This window comes from Mauremys reevesii, linkage group 22, assembly GCF_016161935.1.
Source record: "Mauremys reevesii isolate NIE-2019 linkage group 22, ASM1616193v1, whole genome shotgun sequence".
In the NCBI taxonomy this organism is placed as follows: domain Eukaryota; kingdom Metazoa; phylum Chordata; order Testudines; family Geoemydidae; genus Mauremys; species Mauremys reevesii.
Genome location: NC_052644.1, coordinates 10,456,831 through 10,474,635, shown reverse-complemented (window position 1 = coordinate 10,474,635; position 17,805 = coordinate 10,456,831). Strand labels below are relative to the sequence as shown.

The 17,805-nt window shown below is 45.7% G+C and overlaps 1 protein-coding gene across 1 annotated transcript in view; it reads left to right on the top strand.

Annotated features, from left to right (window-relative positions):
• Window positions 1–1,216: 1,216 nt before the first annotated feature.
• LOC120388840 (butyrophilin subfamily 2 member A1-like) overlaps window positions 1,217–17,805 on the top strand; it is a 171,794-nt gene continuing 155,205 nt past the window's right edge. The window contains exons 1-7 of the mRNA XM_039510933.1: window positions 1,217–1,232; window positions 4,390–4,503; window positions 9,035–9,151; window positions 9,963–9,983; window positions 10,969–11,079; window positions 11,531–11,557; window positions 17,086–17,109. Coding sequence (XP_039366867.1) covers window positions 4,395–4,503; window positions 9,035–9,151; window positions 9,963–9,983; window positions 10,969–11,079; window positions 11,531–11,557; window positions 17,086–17,109 — 409 coding nt within the window. The 5' untranslated portion in view covers window positions 1,217–1,232; window positions 4,390–4,394. The remainder of the gene's footprint in view (window positions 1,233–4,389; window positions 4,504–9,034; window positions 9,152–9,962; window positions 9,984–10,968; window positions 11,080–11,530; window positions 11,558–17,085; window positions 17,110–17,805) is intronic.

Genomic DNA, 17,805 nt, shown 5'->3' with positions numbered 1-17,805 from the left:
TGCATTTTGCTAAAAGCAAAAGAGGACTAGATTCCCAGGATGGCCGTGCCCTCCTTCTAACCCAGTGATTAGGGCACTTATATGGGAGACCCAGATTCAACTTCCCCCTTTTTCTTGACAGGGAAAAGCTATTTGAACAGGTATCTAGCATCTTTCAGATGTGTGCCCCAACCACACAGCTATGGGATGTGCTGGTGTGAGGTTTCGTCAAGCTATCCTGTGCCATTGTGGTTAAATAATTCAATGGTCTTCGGAGCAGTTATTTGAATGTTGGTCTCACATATCCTGGGTAAATGCTCCAAGCTCTAGAGCTATTCTCATGCTTTTCTTCCTAGCTTTGGCCCTCAATGGCTATTCATTATCATTCATAATTGCACTTCATAGTTATCTATCTATCTATCTATCTATCTATCTATCTATCTATCTATCTATCTATCTATCCCCTTTTTTGTGTAGAAAAGTGAAGATTTTGTTTTAGTGGCATTTACCTTCATTTTGTATTTTCCAATTTTCAGAAGTGTGAGTTTGTCACCTTAATGCCATCAGTTATTTAGTATTCTGGCTCATACATATACAGAATGGACAGAGGTTCAACCCTCCCAGCTCATGCCAGGGACACAGGAGAACAACTGAAACTCATGTAGTGGGGCTAGGCATTCAGAAGGTAACAATTCTGAACTTTGAGATCTACTCATGCAAAGTGCTAGGTAGGTTTTATTATTACTATTCTTTAGAAAAATAAGTTCTTCAAAAATATAATTGACAAAGGAGAGAGCCTACATTTCTACATTATTCTAGACTGGATTTAAATCAGAAAATGCACTAATATTTGCATTTCTAGTTATAGTTTCCAGTTGATTTCAGTCACGTGACACATGCTGATGGACAAAAGCACTGAGCATTAGTAAGATAACCCTAGTATCTGTCTCGGACCCTTGGCTTAGTACTTGAGAGCAGGTTAGCTACAGCTGTAGTCGCTTCAGCTTTAATCTCCATGCATGTTCCCTTCACATGCACATTCTCCATTAAAAATGATACTTTGTTAAAACAGATCTCATCTGGCAAGTGGTTTCACATAGACAGATCTCTGCACCCACATTGGCTCCAGTTGACTTCAATGTGGCTCGATAAGCAGAGGGGTCCAACTGCAGAATTGGGTCCCCATTTGAAGACAAGGGGGTCCAACTGAAATGTCTCTTATTTCTTTGCAGAGTCAACACCAGCTGAAAGGGGTAAGTTTGGTTGGATTTGTGAACTCTTCCCTTCTGGCACAAGAGGTCTCTATGCTTGATGATTTAGTTGGTGTTGGTCCTGCCTTGAGCAGGGGGTTGGACTAGATGACCTCCTGAGGTCCCTTCTAACTCTGATATTCTATGATTCAATGATTTTATCACTGTCCATAAGGTGCTTCTTCCATTTGTTTCCCTGCCCCTCCCTTAAGGGAGTATCATTCCGCAGAATTTTCATTAAACTCCTGTAAAAGCAGCAAAGAATCCTGTGGCACCTGGTGGCTCTCATGGCTCATGTATAATGAGGGATGATTAGCACCCTGTGTTTTGTCATAATCCTTGAATAAGGCCTAATAATAGGAGCTGGAGTCCAAATCCAAAATACTTTCCATAATGAAGAAGTGCCACATAGCACTGAATATAGAATCATAGAAATGTGCAGGGCCGGCTCCAGGCACCAGCCTACCAAGCACGTGCTTGGGGCAGCACCTTGGGAGGGGGTGGCAACCGGGGTTTGTTTTTGTTGGTTTTGGTCGGGCCTGGCGGCACTGGCGGGGGCAGGGACTGGGGCGGCGCAGTGCAGCACTGGGAGGGCGGGGACTTGGGTGGCGCGACGCAGCATGGCGCTGGGGGGGCGGGGACTTGGGTGGCCTGACGCGACGCTCGGGAGGGTGAGGACTTGGGCGGTGTGACGGGGAGCTGGAGGGCGGAGACTTGGGCGGTGTGGCGCGACGCAACGTTCCGGGGGGGGCGGGGACTTGGCGGCGCGACATGGCGCTGGCGGAGCGGGGACTTGGGTGGCGTGACACGGCGCTGGGGGGCGGGGACTTGGGCAGTGCGATGCGACGCTCGGGGAGGGGTCGGGCGGCGCTTGCGGGGGCAGGGCGGCGCTCTTTTTTTTTTTGTTTGGGGCAGCAAAAATGTTAGAGCCAGCCCTGGAAATGTGGACCAAGAAGGGACCTCAAGAGGTCCTACAGTTCATTCTTCCATGTTGAGTCAGGACCACATAAACCTAGACCATTTCTGAGAGGTGTCTAACCTGTTCCTAAAAACCTCCAATCATTGGGATTCCACAACCTCCCTTTGATGTCTATTCCACATATTGACTATCCCGGAATAGACATCGCGGGGGCAGGGTGGCGCTCTTTTTTCCTGGTACCCTTAGCACAGTCTGTGACTCCTCTGAAGTCTCTCACCCTTCTCCTTCCAATAGCCTCACTCTTCTTTCCCTTAGCTTCTTCTATCTGTCTCTTCCTCTCCCTCCCTCTGAACTGCACCCACAGAATTCTAACACAGCCATTACTCCTGATTCCACCCCAAAGTAGCTGTCTCTAGTCACACTTTGTCTTCCCTGGGAAAAGGAGATGTGTTAGCAAGTGTGTGAATTAACATATTTAATGAACTCTTCGTTAAATTCAACAAAGCAGCTAGTGTTGATGAAGATAAACAGGTTTGCAAAAATATTAGCTGGTCGTGATTAACTCTAGGTGTTACCTACAGACCTTCCACCACTTCTTAGTCCCTCAGCAGTTCCCCTAGGTGAGTGCCCATTTCCACCTTTTTGCAGCTTTCCCTTCACTAGAAAAAGGACCCTTTTCTCATATATATTCAACTCAAAACAGAGAAGGGATGCTGCAGGCTCTAGAGTTCCTCCCTCATGTGAATTTCCTCTTCGGAGATGGCACTGCGTGGGAATTCCAAACTTACAGACAAATTCCTGGTAAACCAAGTGTGATCTGCAATCAGATAGAAAAAGGTTTTAAACAAAATTAAATTATTTAATCAAGTCTCAATTTTACTTCTCAAAAGCTGAGCAGACAGTTACAGAAAAGAGGGTTGAAAACCAACTTACATCCTCAGTGAGCAAATGCTAGAGATTGAACTTTGCCTATCCATCTGCCTCCACTGTCTTCTGTGATTGTCCCCATCCGAATGCTATCTCACCCCCGATCCAGGATTCATTGTCCCTGTGTCCGGATTTATCATTGTATCTCCCAGGGAGACAAAGGGGGTGAAGTAATATTTTTCACACACCTTGTCTCTCTAATATATGTTATCTCTAATATCCTGGGACCAACACAACTACAATAACACTGAAAAGCTCAGTGTGGCTTGAAAGCTTGTCTCACTCCCCATAAGAAGTTTGTCCAATAAAACATATTACCTCACATCCCCTTGTCTCTTTATCTGCTAGGGAGTCCATTTCACTCAGCCTAACCACTTGTCCTGGTGGGAAAGGTGACTGCCAGGGCCCTCAAAGTTAATGGCCTGGGTGATTGTCACTGTTTGCGTGGATGTGCCATTGTGTTTTAATGGCCCATGTTCCTGCTGGATTACTATAGGTCTGTCCTGTTGCCTGGGAACCTCTGTTTCTCCCAGAGCAAAGCTGGTTACCTACCTCCTCCCCTTTTGGTTCGTAGACAATACAAATATACTTTCCAGCATGAAGGTTGAACATGTGTATCGGCGACTTATCTAGAATATGATTAATAAATAGTTGTTCATCATTACAGCATCACACTAGGGTCTTTGTCCACATGAGGTACTTGAGGTGTTAATGAAAGCCTGCCAGGTAACACATTTTATACCACAGCTCATATTCCCAACGCAAGCAAAGCCTAAGGGCCAAGTTCTGCCAGTGGAGCTATTTGCAGCATAAGGGAGCCATGGTCTGTCCCTAAACAAACATTGTTTTTTCTGTCAAAGCAAAGTTCACCATCGGGATGTTCTGCGGAAAGTACTGTGCTTCCACCAGAATCTGTGAACAGAAAAGAACAAACACTTATAAACCTAACCTTGGTTTATAATTAAGGGAATTGTCTGACAACAGGTGCTGACTGGATTCATCTGGCTTTAACAGTTTGTGATCTGTTCTTCAAGGGAAAATGAAGTAATCTATGTTCTAAAATGGCAACATGTGCCAGCTTTCTTCCCCCTTTATGCCACTGTGCTTCTTGTTTTCTTGAAAGCCTGACCTTCATTTGCCTAATAATTGTGATTGTGGTTTCAGCAAACAAACACACACACACACACACAAACACACACAACCTAGAATCATTTTCTATATTGTAAATGGAAAAAAACATTTCTGGAGCAGAAAAAAAAATATGTAATGGATATATTCAGAAAGTGCAGGCCATATTTTTGTTTTGTTCTACAGAAAACATGGACTTTCCTAAACTGGTCATAGATGACAAGATTCTCATGGACATTCTTGTTCTTGCCCTCATGCTCATAGCCATTGGGATTGCTTTCCTCATTTATCATCGCAAAGGTATGAAAACCCTACTTCTGCAGAAAAGGACCTAGGGGTTATGGTGGACGAAAAGCTGAATATGAGTCAACAGTGTGCCCTTGTTGCCAAGAAGGCTAATGGCATTTTGGGTTGTATAAGTAGGGGTATTTCCAGCAGATCGAGGGATGTGATCATTCCCCTCTACACAGCACTGGTGAGGCCTCATTTGGAGTACTGTGTCCAGTTTTGGGCCCCACACTACAAGAAGGATGTGGATAAATTGGAGAGAGTCCAGCGGAGGGCAACAAAAATGATTAGGGGGCTGGAGCACATGACTTATGAGGAGAGGCTGAGGGAACTGGGATTGTTTATTCTGCAGAAGAGAAGAATGAGGGGGGATTTGATAGCTGCTTTCAACTACCTGAAAGGGGGTTCCAAAGAGGATGGATCTAGACTGTTCTCAGTGGTAGAAGATGACAGAACAAGGAGTAAAGGTCTCAAGTTGCAGAGGGGGAGGTTTAGGCTGGATATTAGGAAAAACTTTTTCACTAGTAGGGTGGTGAAGAACTGGAATGGGTTACCTAGGGAGGTAGTGGAATCTCCTTCCTTAGAGGTTTTTAAGGTCAGGCTTCACAAAGCCCTGGCTGGGATGATTTAGTTGGGTTTGATCCTGCTTTGAGCAGGGGGTTGGACTAGATGACCTCCTGAGGTCCCTTCCAACCCTGAGATTCTATGATTCTATGATACTTCTGCATGGCCTCACTGTCTCTGTACTTATCATGCTAATCTTGCAGCTCTTACTCAGTCCTTAGCATCAAGGGGAATTTTGTTGTTTAGAGGTTGCAGCTTTTGATCCACAGCTTGCCAGTTTTACAAAAGATTATCAGACGTGATCCAGAATTTGAATCCAGACTTTTAATTGCTCCCACACAAACACTAGTGGGTTTGAAGCCAGTGTTTTGGCTTTTGGGCTATGAAATTTGGCTCTGATCTTGATACTCATCACTGAGTTCTTGTGTTTGGTTATTTGTTTAAAACTTCCTAACAATAGGAAATGTTGATTTGTAATGGTCCAAGGGTCAAAGCAGTGACTAACTGCTAAGCTATTTTTATCCAAATGTCATAAATCATTTGTCTTTCATATTATGGAAACAGAAGTACACAGGGATTAAAGTAATTTACAGGATTTACCGGTACTGCTGGAGTCCTGAGGGGGGCGTGGCCTCATCTGAAAGAGGTGTGGCCTCATCCAGAAGAGGCGTGGCCTCTCAAGATTTAAAGGCCCTGGGGCACCAGCTGTGGCTGGGAGACCCAGGGCCTTTAAATCAACCAGGGGCTCCCACGGTTTCAGGGGCAAATTAAAGGGCCCAGGGCTCCAGCCGCCACCGGGAACACCGAGCTTTGCCAGGATGGGGCCGGGATTTAAAGGGCCCAGAGCTCCTGCCGCTGTGATGGGCAGCCCAGAGACCTTTAAATCCCCACCACGGAAGCCATTGTGGTCTGGCACGGCGTACTGGCTCTTGCCGGTATGCTGTACTGGACCGTACCAGCTTACTTTCACCTCTGGAAGTACAGAATACAGAAAAGGGGCTTACTCATATTGCAGCTCGCTGTGTGTTCTGGCAAGTGGAACATAGTTGTTTATATGGAGAAGAGGGGGACTAAGACAAAATATTTAGAATGACCAGTAATTTCACAGATTAATAAGGAAATCATTTTAAAAAAATGTTAGAAACTGTAACTAACCCATTTAATTAACACTTTTTTTAAACTGCACATAGCAACCAATGTAGACTGAGTCAGACATATCTAAGAATATGTTAACAGGTCATGATTAACCCTAGAGTAAACATGGCTTTTTTTGTCTACAGCAGCTGCTTTAACATGTTAATTAAACTCTTTTCCCCAGTGTTCCAAAGCTAAGAGTGAGACTCTGCCAGTGGTGCTTTCTTGTGGAGTAAGGCACTACCCCATACGCGACGTGTAAAGGATTAGGCTATTTGATAGCACTCTCCTCCTATTTGACTAAGCTTTGTTCTTCTGGGGCAACACACTCTCTGAGGTTAATTTGATGGTGCTTTCTCAAGGAACTCAGGGAAGCTACCTCCATTGGGGTAGATTGTTTAACTGAGCATAACCTAACATAATCAAAGCCTTGCATGTTCTTACTTCAAAGTCTGCACAAGCATGGCAGTCCTTTTCCCCAAAATCATCTCGCACACCAGTAATTCCAGTCACAGATTTCCTGGCTCTTACCTCAGACCATCAGTGGTACAGAGCTCCCAGGTTAGTCTTTCCTCATCTGTTTGCTTTTCTGGTGCAGTCCCTCTCAGCAGTAACTACTAGCAGTCCCTCAGGACACTGCCTCTGGCCCCTCAAGTTCCTGGAGAGTGTTGGAAGTTCCTATTCATCTACCCCTTCCTGCTGCTCTCTTTATTTAAGGATCAGCTAATAAAGTTCTCCTCTCAGCTGCAATGGGCAGAACTACTCAGACAGCCAGACCAGGCCAGCTCCAGGCCACTGACCCCAAAGGAATGGTACTCTTATTCCTCCACAGGTGGCAAAATCTAACTCTAAACAAACGTGGACTTGAATGAAAACAAAGTTAACCATATGGAAGTTCATGTGTAAAAGACAGCACTTCTGTTAATGCTCATGAACAGCAAAAGAGTCAGGACTTGTCTGAATCTAGTCTTGGATTCTGTTTCAGAGAAGTGTTTGAGAACAGGTTCTAGTCATCCAGTTCACAAGTTGTTCATCAGGAGACATGGAGCTGCAGAGGTCCCGGTGCAGCAACATTACCTGTTCTTCCTTCCCCCTGAGGCCAAAGCACTGATTCATGCAGATGTTGGAGTCTATAGTTGATATCTGATCGCCATTAATAATTGTCATGTTCTGTTTTTAAATGTTGGGGACGACATTCAAGGACACATGCCACCCACTGAGGTTTGTTTAGATTGGGATCTCTTTAGGCAGGGATTGTCTGTTCAGCAGCCAGCACAGTGCAGCCCCTGGTCTGGTCTGGTCTGGTCTACAGTCTAGGAATTTTTCTAAGGAACTCTCTAGCTCGTGTTATACAGGAGGCCGGAGGAGGTGATCACAATGGTCCCTTCTGGACTTAGACATTCATAGATTCATAGAATCCAAGTGCTAGGATGATACTATATTGTAGGTGGGGCTGTGAAAATCCACCCAAATTTGGTCACATTTTAAGCCTCTGAAAAATTTCATTTTGCACATGCTCGGTAGAGATTTTTTTGAATGTAGCCACTAAAATCTGCAGAGATTCCAGCCTCACTGAGCATGCTCCATTCCCTCACAGCACTTAATGTGGACCAGTCTGTGCATGCACCATCCACACAGAGATACTGAGAACCCTCCGAGCCCAGGGCTGAGGAGTTTCCACGTAGTTGTTGATCCTAGCTGCTGGAAGCTAGAGCAAGCCTGGTATACTGCCCAAGAACTGGGGAATGGATAAACTGGCATGAAATGTTGTCCAAATGGAGATGTTCCTGCAGCATATTTTTATTTTAACAAGTTGGCATTTTCTGATTGGAAAACTATCCCTTTGGAAATTTTCAGACTGATTCTACCACCTACACCTGATTTGCACTCACACACTGAGCCCACAGAAACCACTGAAGAATTGTTAAATGTTACACACCCTATTGCTCTGAGAATTCCTTATTCACTTAGCCCTCACTAAGCCTTGGCATTCACTGCCAAATTGTCACCAGACTACTGACAGTTCCCATGACAAGAAGATCCCTGTGCCCTGCTACTGACAGCCTACACAGTGCAGCACTGAAATGAGACACAATGGGTCTCTCAAGGTACACACGCCTCTTTCCTCAGACCACAGTGACAGCTGCTTCAACTACCCCCTCCCCCAAACAGCTGCACCTCACACACTGAACACAGCCGGTGAGTATGCAGACCAGTGCTACAGTTAAAATCTGTGGAACACAATACAAACAATGGCAAATTCTTGTAGAACTACCTCACATATACTTATTATTCCACCCACAACCCATTACTTTATCATTCCCAATGGTTATTATCTGCTCCAAGGGGCAGATTTAAGGTTGTGTTGCAGAGATGTGGCACCTTAACTTTGTATTTCCTGGTTTTCGGAGGTTACATTTAGCCATTCTCTGCTTTGAGCAAGGAGTTGAACTAGATTACCTCCTGAGGTCTCTTGCAACCCTAATCTTCTTTGATTCTATGATTCTGTGATTATGAAAGGGCATAAGGCACCACGGGGCAACCTTAACTCTTCAGTAACAATGTATTTGCATATTTAATAATAATTACAATAATACCAAATGAGAGGAAAAAAGAAAATGGTGTTGTGTTGTGCTCCTTGCTTTCTGCATAGTCCAAGAGTTACTTATTTGTTGCATTTGTAAAATAGTTATAATCATGGGTTAGCCTAAAACAAACAAAAACACCTGGAACGATGTAAAATTATTCTCTATGTTTAATATAGAAAGGTATTCCTAGAGCTATGCAAATATATATATTACAGACTTTGAACAACTACAGGGTATTTTCTTGCCTTGTTCACCAGAAAACATAGAGCCGTCCAAACTGCTGCTAGCTGAGATCATTCTCCTGATCATTGCTGTAATTTCCCTCTTCGGTCTCAACATCATCGGAACGATCTTCCTCACTTACCGTTGCTCAGGTATGGAACCAGATTTTCTCTCTCTTACACACACACACATACACACTTGTGGGTGGTGGATCCAGCGATTTTGTTCAGCTCATTACAGACAGAGACATTGGTCTCACTGGGTACACCATCTGCTTTGCCGAGTTTATACTTTAAGAAACTTTTGCATTCAAATAAATACAGTGTATTTCTTGAATTGCTCTCACAGTTTAAATATTTCTTAGTGGCTGAGCTGTTAAACAGCTAAATTGAGTCAGTTGTGGTCTCTCTGGGCCACCTTTTAAATAGTCTATTGATTTGCTTCCACATTCTCTAGAGAGATAAATCCTTCCAAAGATTGTCAAAAAGAGAGTTTCCTTTGTAACCATATTCTGAACCAGAATTTAAAATCTGAAAGTGTACCAATATTTCAATCTCTACATGGAATTTTCAGCTGATCCCACTTCAGGGCAGATGTATGGAGATAGGAAATATGAGATTTATGGTAGCATGCCAAGCCATTAGTAACCCCATCCCACTATCGTGTTCCTCACACTTCTCTTGATGCTTGAGGGCATGTTAGTGTCAGCCATTTGTCCTTTGGCTTTGATCTCCTTCCAGCTCTGTGTTTGCATGTTTCTTCCATTCACTCAGTATTCTTAAAATGCCTTTGTTAACCCAAAGACCCAATCCTGCAGGTGGTAGTGAGGATGGGCTCCTGTTCCCTTGCAGAATTCAGTTGGGCTCCCCAGGTTCAAGATCTGTTTGAGCAGATTCTATCTCAGGTTCATGGCCATGTTTGGAAAGCAGTGTACTCAATGAAATGCCTGTTATTCCTTTGCAGATTCATCACAAACTTCTCTGGGTAAGTTGGGTTGGGATTCTAAACTCTTCCCACCTAACACATGGTGTCTCTATGCTGGAAATATGCACCCATTGTGGGTTACTGCTTCCATCTACCTCCTCTCCCTTTCCTCAATAGCATCTAATCACTCAACAGGCTTTTCATGAATCTCCCATTAATTGACATAAGTCAAACTGAAATGAGTCTGGTTTAAACTGAAATAAGTCTGTCTATGCTGGAAATCCCACAGCTGTACAGATTTAGCGTAGACTGAATTCTTCCATTGGCCTAGTGCTGTCTATGTGCAGACTAGGGTTGGCTTAACTATGCTGCTAGGTGTTGTGGGTTTTTCACACCCAAGTAAGATAGTTAAGCCAACGTAATTTTCTAGTGTAGATGAGGACATAGTCTTTTGCACCAGTTTCAAATCACACCTTATATTAAATTGGAGTCACTCTGTGTGTAGTCAGTTGGTGACCTGTCCTTCACGGGATATGGAGCTAACTGGGTCTTAGCATGGCCCACCCCTCCTTCCTCATTATGCCCTAGTACTGCTTTATGTAGGGCATGAGTTACTTTATATCTGATCACCACAAATAATTCACCAATTGATTTAAAAAATGAGAAGAAAATGCAATATGTGACATATATTGTGGTTTATTTACATTACGGACTACTTGAGACAAGACTGTCTCATGCTGTGTGACTATGCAGCACCAGACCAATGGAGCCCTTATCACAGCTGGAGGCCTATGTGCAATACAATAACTAATAATTAATAAATAAAAACTTGTTATATGCTATCCTCCTTGTTTTCTTAACAACCCATGGCTGCCTTCTTTGTTTCAGTTGTCAGATAATTGTAATGGTGGCCAAAGCCGACACAGATAACCCAGAGCCACCTACAATTATTCTATGTTTAAAATGAAAAGACATTTCTAAAGCAGGGAAAATGTGATGGAGATTTTCACTAACTACAGGGTGTATTTTCTGTGTTGTTCCAAAGGACACCTGGACATGCCCAAACTGGTCCTACTCTTCAGCATTCTCCTTGCCATAGCAACTATTTCCCTCTTCATCCTCATCCCATTCCTCATTTATACTCGTTGCTGCTTAGGTATGAAAAATCTTAATTCTACTTTTCCAAACTGAGCCATATTCATAAAGCAGATTTACTAATACAAAAACTAACCCCTGCAGTCCTTATTGAGACTGACACCAAGGCAAGCTGGGTAACTACCCATTTCACACATTTTATGTCATTGCAAAGGGGCTCACAGCCAGCCTAGAGAGACACTTATTTTCTTTTTCTCCACATTGCCTTGTGTTATATTGGTACAGAAGAAATAGAGAATGACTGCAAACCTGGCCCCTTAGAATCTGTCCTGTACTAAATTCCCTGCCCTTCCAGGTGAATTCCTTTGAATAATATTGATTCTTCATAATGAAAGACTCAACCTCACTCTTACTACCAAAGGTGGGCAAGTTTTAGGCTCTAGGGTTTTAAGTAGTGGATAAGTGCCAAACTATATGTAGTATTCATATATTCTCTTTAACTTTGCTTTTAGAAAAAAGAAAAAGGAATGCTGCAGGAGGTAATACATGGGACAGACTGATGTAAATTTTTGGCAAGTGTTTATATTGCTTGTAACAAATGTAACATATTTGAATGTATGTCAATAGTATATATTTTCATATATAATCAATATTATTTTCTTCATGCCTTTTATATATAGGGGAGATTAACAAAGGGAAAAGTATTGAGAGCCAAAGATGGGAGAGACTGATTGGATGAGGAACTGGGGAGGGCAAAACTGGGAACATCTGGGCAAAGAGACAGGGACTGGGGACCAATGGGGGTAAGGGAGACAGATCTGATGAGGAGGTGGGTTGTGATGGAGAAATGTGATTGTAGGTGGATGTAGCAGTTCCAACCCGCTGGTGACTCATGTGGGTGTGTATATGATGCTGTAGACGGGCTGACTCACCCCTGCAGCGCCTCCTGCTGGTGACTTCCAGGGAATTAGCTCATTCCAGCTCTAGAGCACCCTCTGCAGGCCGGTGATCCACCTGACCTCTGGCCCCCATGTTCCTTCCTGGACCCGGTGCCCTTTTAACTGAGGTGCTGCCCCCTGGCAGTAACCCCTTTCTCTCTGGGTCTCCCTTCCCCAGGGAACCCCCACCCACTATCCCCACCTTGCCTCAGTATATGGCTACTGCCAGTCATCGTCTAGCCCCCTGCGCCCTGGGGTAGACTGCAGTATCCGCCACTCATCACTGGCAAGGTTGGGTTTGGACCTTCTGCCTTGGCCTACCCCTGTGCGGCCCCCTGCAGCCCCCAGTACCTGTTGACCTTGTGCTAGGCCACAGCCTGGGGCTTTCCAGGCTAGAGCTCCCCAGCTCCATTGCCTTTCCCCAGCCCTGCTTCACTCATGTACCCTGTGTCTAGCTCCCTGCAGCCAGGTCCATCTCCCTCTACAAACGGAGAGAGACTGTCTGTCTGCCCCTGGCTTCTCTGCCTTTATAGGGCCAGCTGAGTCTGTTTGGGGCATGGCCCCAGCTGCAGCCACTTCCTCCAATCAGCCCAGCCTAAAGCTTCTTTCTCCAGCCACAGCCCCCTCCCAGGGCTGTTTTTACCCTTCAGGGCAGAAGCAGCAGACCACCCTGCTACCCCCCCCCCCACCTCAAGATCCCTTCCACCGGGGATTGGGGTTTTGTTCTACCAGCCTAGCTTTCTCCTCAGCTGAGCCCGCAGGGAATCCCTCTCTTGCCACAGTCTCCCCAGTGTTTGGAGCAGCCTCCTCACTTCTTCTATTGTCTGGGTCACCACCATAGACCTCCCTGGTCCTACATGGGTCCCCACTTCCATTTGGGTTCCCACATTGGCCCTTCTGGCCCCTATGTGGGTTCCCTTTTTTAGGTGGGGCTTCTCTGCACCAGACCCTTTCTCCTCGGTCTTCACCACCCCTTCCCTGGGGCTGGTCTCAGACTGAGCCTTTATCTAGGGCACTCCCCTTTCCTGCCTCAGGGGGCAATGCCTCTTTATGTGGCCCTTGTTGTGGTAGTGGAAGCACCCTTGGCCCTATCACAGCCTGTTTGGGCCCTAGCCCTTCCCTTTGGGCTGGCCCGGGACCACCCTGCTACAGATGCCATATGGTAGAATTTCTGCTTTGTGTTTTGTTTGCTTTTTTCAAAAAAACTAGGAAGTTACACACACAAGACCTGCATTAAAAGACCAAAATTTTGCAAAATCAAGCACACAAAAGTTAGGAAATGAGAGAATTAAATTTGCCTAGTGACCTTAATTTGGCTTTCTTGTGCAAAAGCATTACGATAGTCTTTAAAAGATCCTATTTTTCCCACAATGGATCCTTTCCTGGTTTGTTGTCAAGTGCTCAGTGATTCAGGGTGGTGTAGTGAGTAATGCTGTTGTCTGTAGGACTCAGGCGTCATTTGCTGCAAAAGTTGGAGAGGGATGCATGAACGAAATAGGGGATGACAGAAAAAGAAAGATGGTCTCCTCTTTAAGGCAATTGAATGCTGTCCAGGACAATTGTATTCTATCCCTGTGTCTGCCTCAGAGTTCCTTTGCGATGTTGGGCATACCTGCTTTGCATCCGCCCATGGGCTACACATCAGACCCAAGATACCTAGCTCTGTGCTTCCTTCTTAGGCCTTAGGGTAGCTCCTAGATAGGAGTAACTTGGGTGCACATTATAAGAAGGGCTCAGCACGTGTTGGGTGCATGATGGGTGCTGAGCTGAAGGGATTCACATAGCAACTTCTTCATTAATTCAGTGTTAGGTTCTTCTGAGTGCCTGTCCTACTCCTCACCCAACACTGGACCTGGGCTGGACCTGACCTTGGGAATTCTCTGGGGTAAAGGCAAACTTTTGAGCTAGAACAAGTGTTTGTTATTGTAAATGTTTCAGTTCAAGACAACTGCAAATTTATTCTCCCTCATGGTCCAAGCAAGGGACCCACTCTAGGCTCCAGGCTCCCCAGCCGTCTCTTGGGCAGAGACCTGCATCTCTCCCTCTACACTCGGGGTATTTCCAGGCTGCACAGCTCCCTGCCTATACCAGGGCCGCCCAGAGGGGGGGGCAAAGGGGGCAATTTGCCCCGGGCCCCGAGCTCCGCAGGGGCCCCCAAGAGAACAGCGGAGGCTCCCGCCTCCGCCCTTCTCCTGGAGCCTTAGCACATCAAGCGGCGTGTCTCAGCCAGGGCCCCTGAGCCCCGCCCTGCGCCGCGTGGGGAGGGGGCGGGGCTGGGAGCTCCGGCCTGAGCTCTGCTCCCTCCGCTGGGCCCGGAGCTCCCAGCCCCGCCCCCTCACCACACGGCTCTGAGCGGGGCGGGGCTCAGGCGCCGCCGGGGACACGCTGCGGCTGTTCAGCCGAGGCACTGAGGCTGTGCGTGAGGAGGGAGCCGGGGATAAGCGGCTGGGGCCGGGGGGGTTGGCTAAAGGGCAGGGATCCCTGGGGACAGTCAGGGCAGAGGTTGGGGGAAGGGGCAGGGAATGGGGGGGTTGGATTGTGGGTGTTCTGGGGGGGTGGATAGGGTCAGAGCTGCCCAGAGGGGGCGGGGCAAGAGGGCGCAGGAGCTTCTTCGCTCCTGGTCTCCGCCGGCGGGGGGTCCTTCTGCTCCGGGGTGGAAGGACCCCCCCGCTGGCAAATTACCGCCGAAGCGGGACCCGCCGCCGACGTGCAGCCCGGTCTTCAGCGGTAATTCGGCGGCGGGGGGGGGCTTCCATTCCGGGACCCGCCGGGTGCCCGAAGACCGCGGTGGGGCCCGCCGCCGAAATACCGCCCAAGACCAGGCTGCGCTCGGGCGGGTCCCGCCGGGCGGTAATTCGCGGCGGGGGCTCCTGCCGCGGGTCTTCGGGGCACTTCGGCGGCGGGTCCCGGAACGGAAGGGCCCCCCGCCGCCGAAGACCCCGGGCCCCCGGAATCCTCTGGGTGGCCCTGGCCTATACTCTGAATTCCACAGCAAGTCAGGCTGCCTCAGCAGACCTGCTTTGCCTTCTGCTCAGAGGCTATAAATAGTGTAATTGCCACACGTAAGTTGCCACCCAGCTTTCTAAGGAAGCACATTCATTCACAAAGGAAACATTTACACAATACAAGAACCTTCACACATGCTAATAAGCTTACCAGACATCAGCCCAACTCCGACAAGGCCTCTGGTAGGGGAACAGTCCTTCAGCTCAGGACAGGCCCTCATGAATCTGAGACTCTCCTTCATCCATTTTTGTGTCTTTGATCTGCAGACCCATGAATAGGTCAACCAGGCAATGGGTTTCTCCTCGAGGCCTAGCTTCAAAAGGATGGGTCTGGAGGTGGATAATTTGCATTCAAATATTTCCTAGGTAACCCACTCAACTAAAAGTTCAGTCTTGTCTGATCCACTCTTTCAAAAGAGTCCTTTGAAGCTCACAGCACTCTCCAGGGCTTCCATCAGTTCTGTTTCCTTTTTAAAGAAGTTCCAGACAATCCACCAACAGTAGGAACATAAGAACATAAGAAAGGCCGTACCGGGTCAGACCAAAGGTCCATCTAGCCCAGTATCTGTCTACCGACAGTGGCCAATGCCAGGTGCCCCTGAGGGAGTGAACCTAACAGGCAATGATCAAGTGATCTCTCTCCTGCCATCCATCTCCATCCTCTGACGAACAGAGGCTAGGGACACCATTCTTACCCATCCTGGCTAATAGCCATTTATGGACTTAGCCACCATGAATTTATCCAGTCCCCTTTTAAACATTGTTATAGTCCTAGCCTTCACAACCTCCTCAGGTAAGGAGTTCCACAAGTTGACTGTGCGCTGCGTGAAGAAGAACTTCCTTTTATTTGTTTTAAACCTGCTGCCTATTAATTTCATTTGGTGACCCCTAGTTCTTATATTATGGGAATAAATAAATAACTTTTCCTTATCCACTTTCTCAACATCACTCATGATTTTATATACCTCTATCATGTCCCCCCTTAGTCTTCTCTTTTCCAAACTGAAAAGTCCTAGCCTCTTTAATCTTTCCTCATATGGGACCCTCTCTAAACCCCTAATCATTTTAGTTGCTCTTTTCTGAACCTTTTCTAGTGCTAGAATATCTTTTTTGAGGTGAGGAGACCACATCTGTACACAATATTCGAGATGTGGGCGTACCATGGATTTATATAAGGGCAATAATATATTCTCAGTCTTATTCTCTATCCCCTTTTTAATGATTCCTAACATCCTGTTTGCTTTTTTGACCGCCTCTGCACACTGCGTGGACATCTTCAGAGAACTATCCACGATAACTCCAAGATCTTTTTCCTGACTCGTTGTAGCTAAATTAGCCCCCGTCATGTTGTATGTATAGTTGGGGTTATTTTTTCCAATGTGCATTACTTTACATTTATCCACATTAAATTTCATTTGCCATTTTGTTGCCCAATCACTTAGTTTTGTGAGATCTTTTTGAAGTTCTTCACAATCTGCTTTGGTCTTAACTATCTTGAGTAGTTTAGTATCATCTGCAAACTTTGCCACCTCACTGTTTACCCCTTTCTCCAGATCATTTATGATAATACATACACATTTGCATTTTTAATAGAATTAACTCCTAAAATACTGAAACTTAATTCAATAAGATTGAGCAGAATTCAGGGCATATCTACACCTAGAAATTAGGTTGGCATATCTGTGTTGCTCACCAGTGTGAAAAATCCACACCTGAGTGACTCAGACCTAACACATGGTGTACACAGTGCTATGTCAATGGGACGTCTTCTCCTGTTGACATAGCTACCTCGTCTCAAAAAAGAGGAGTACCTACTCTGACAGGAGAAGCCCTCCTATCAGCGTGGGTAGCTGAAGTGGTACAGATTTTAAGTGTAGATCTCAGTGTTGTTTCTGCATGAAATTATCATATCTGCCACAGTCCTCGGCAGGTATAAAACAAGGTGGTACTACTAGTGTGTGAATAACAACACTAGTTCACACCAGCTGAGATGCTGGTCCATATATAATTGCAAAAGGATATTTCTGGGGACAATATGAAAGAGCTGCAATGAATACTTTATATGGATTTTCAGTGCTCATTAAACATTCTCACCTTCTCTATGTTGTTTTGTTTGCTTTTAAGGGAGATGCGACAATGGAGAGGAAGGTAAAGATCACTATGCTATATTTCAAATGTTTATTATTTAAAAAAGCTATGGGAAAAACTAAGAAACTGACACATTCTGCTTTTCTCATAGCATCATGGAGAGACCATTGTGCATTCTGTAGATTTCAATAAAACCAATTGAAAACATTTCATTTTTCAGAAGTTTAAAATAGTTCGATGTTGTTCATAGTGCAGACCATTTTTAAATAGTGACTGTGATAGGTTGGATCACAGAAACCGCCTTGCGAACTGCCACCTGATGTGCTAAAAGTACCCCTGAGCGCATTTTCCCTGGCAGCTTGGGACTTCATTGCCCTGCCTGGTTTGAGCCAGACATGCTAGCCCACTACAAACACAGACCCAGGTCTAAACCATGTCCCCCAAAAGCTGCAGGCTTAACTGAAAACAGCTTAAGAAGTGCTCCTGTCTCCAGCACTCAGATACCCAACTCCCAATGGGATCCAAACCTCAAACAAATCTGTTTTACCCTGTATAAAGCTTATACAGAATAAACTCATAAACTGTTCACCCTCTATTAGCGAGGTATGTACAGCTATTCCCCCTCCCCCCCAGGTATTAATACATACTCTGAGATAATTAATAAGTAAAAAGTTATTTTATTAAATAGAAAAAGTAGGATTTAAGAGGTTCCAAGTAATAATAGACAGACCAAAGTGAATTACCAAGCAAATTAAA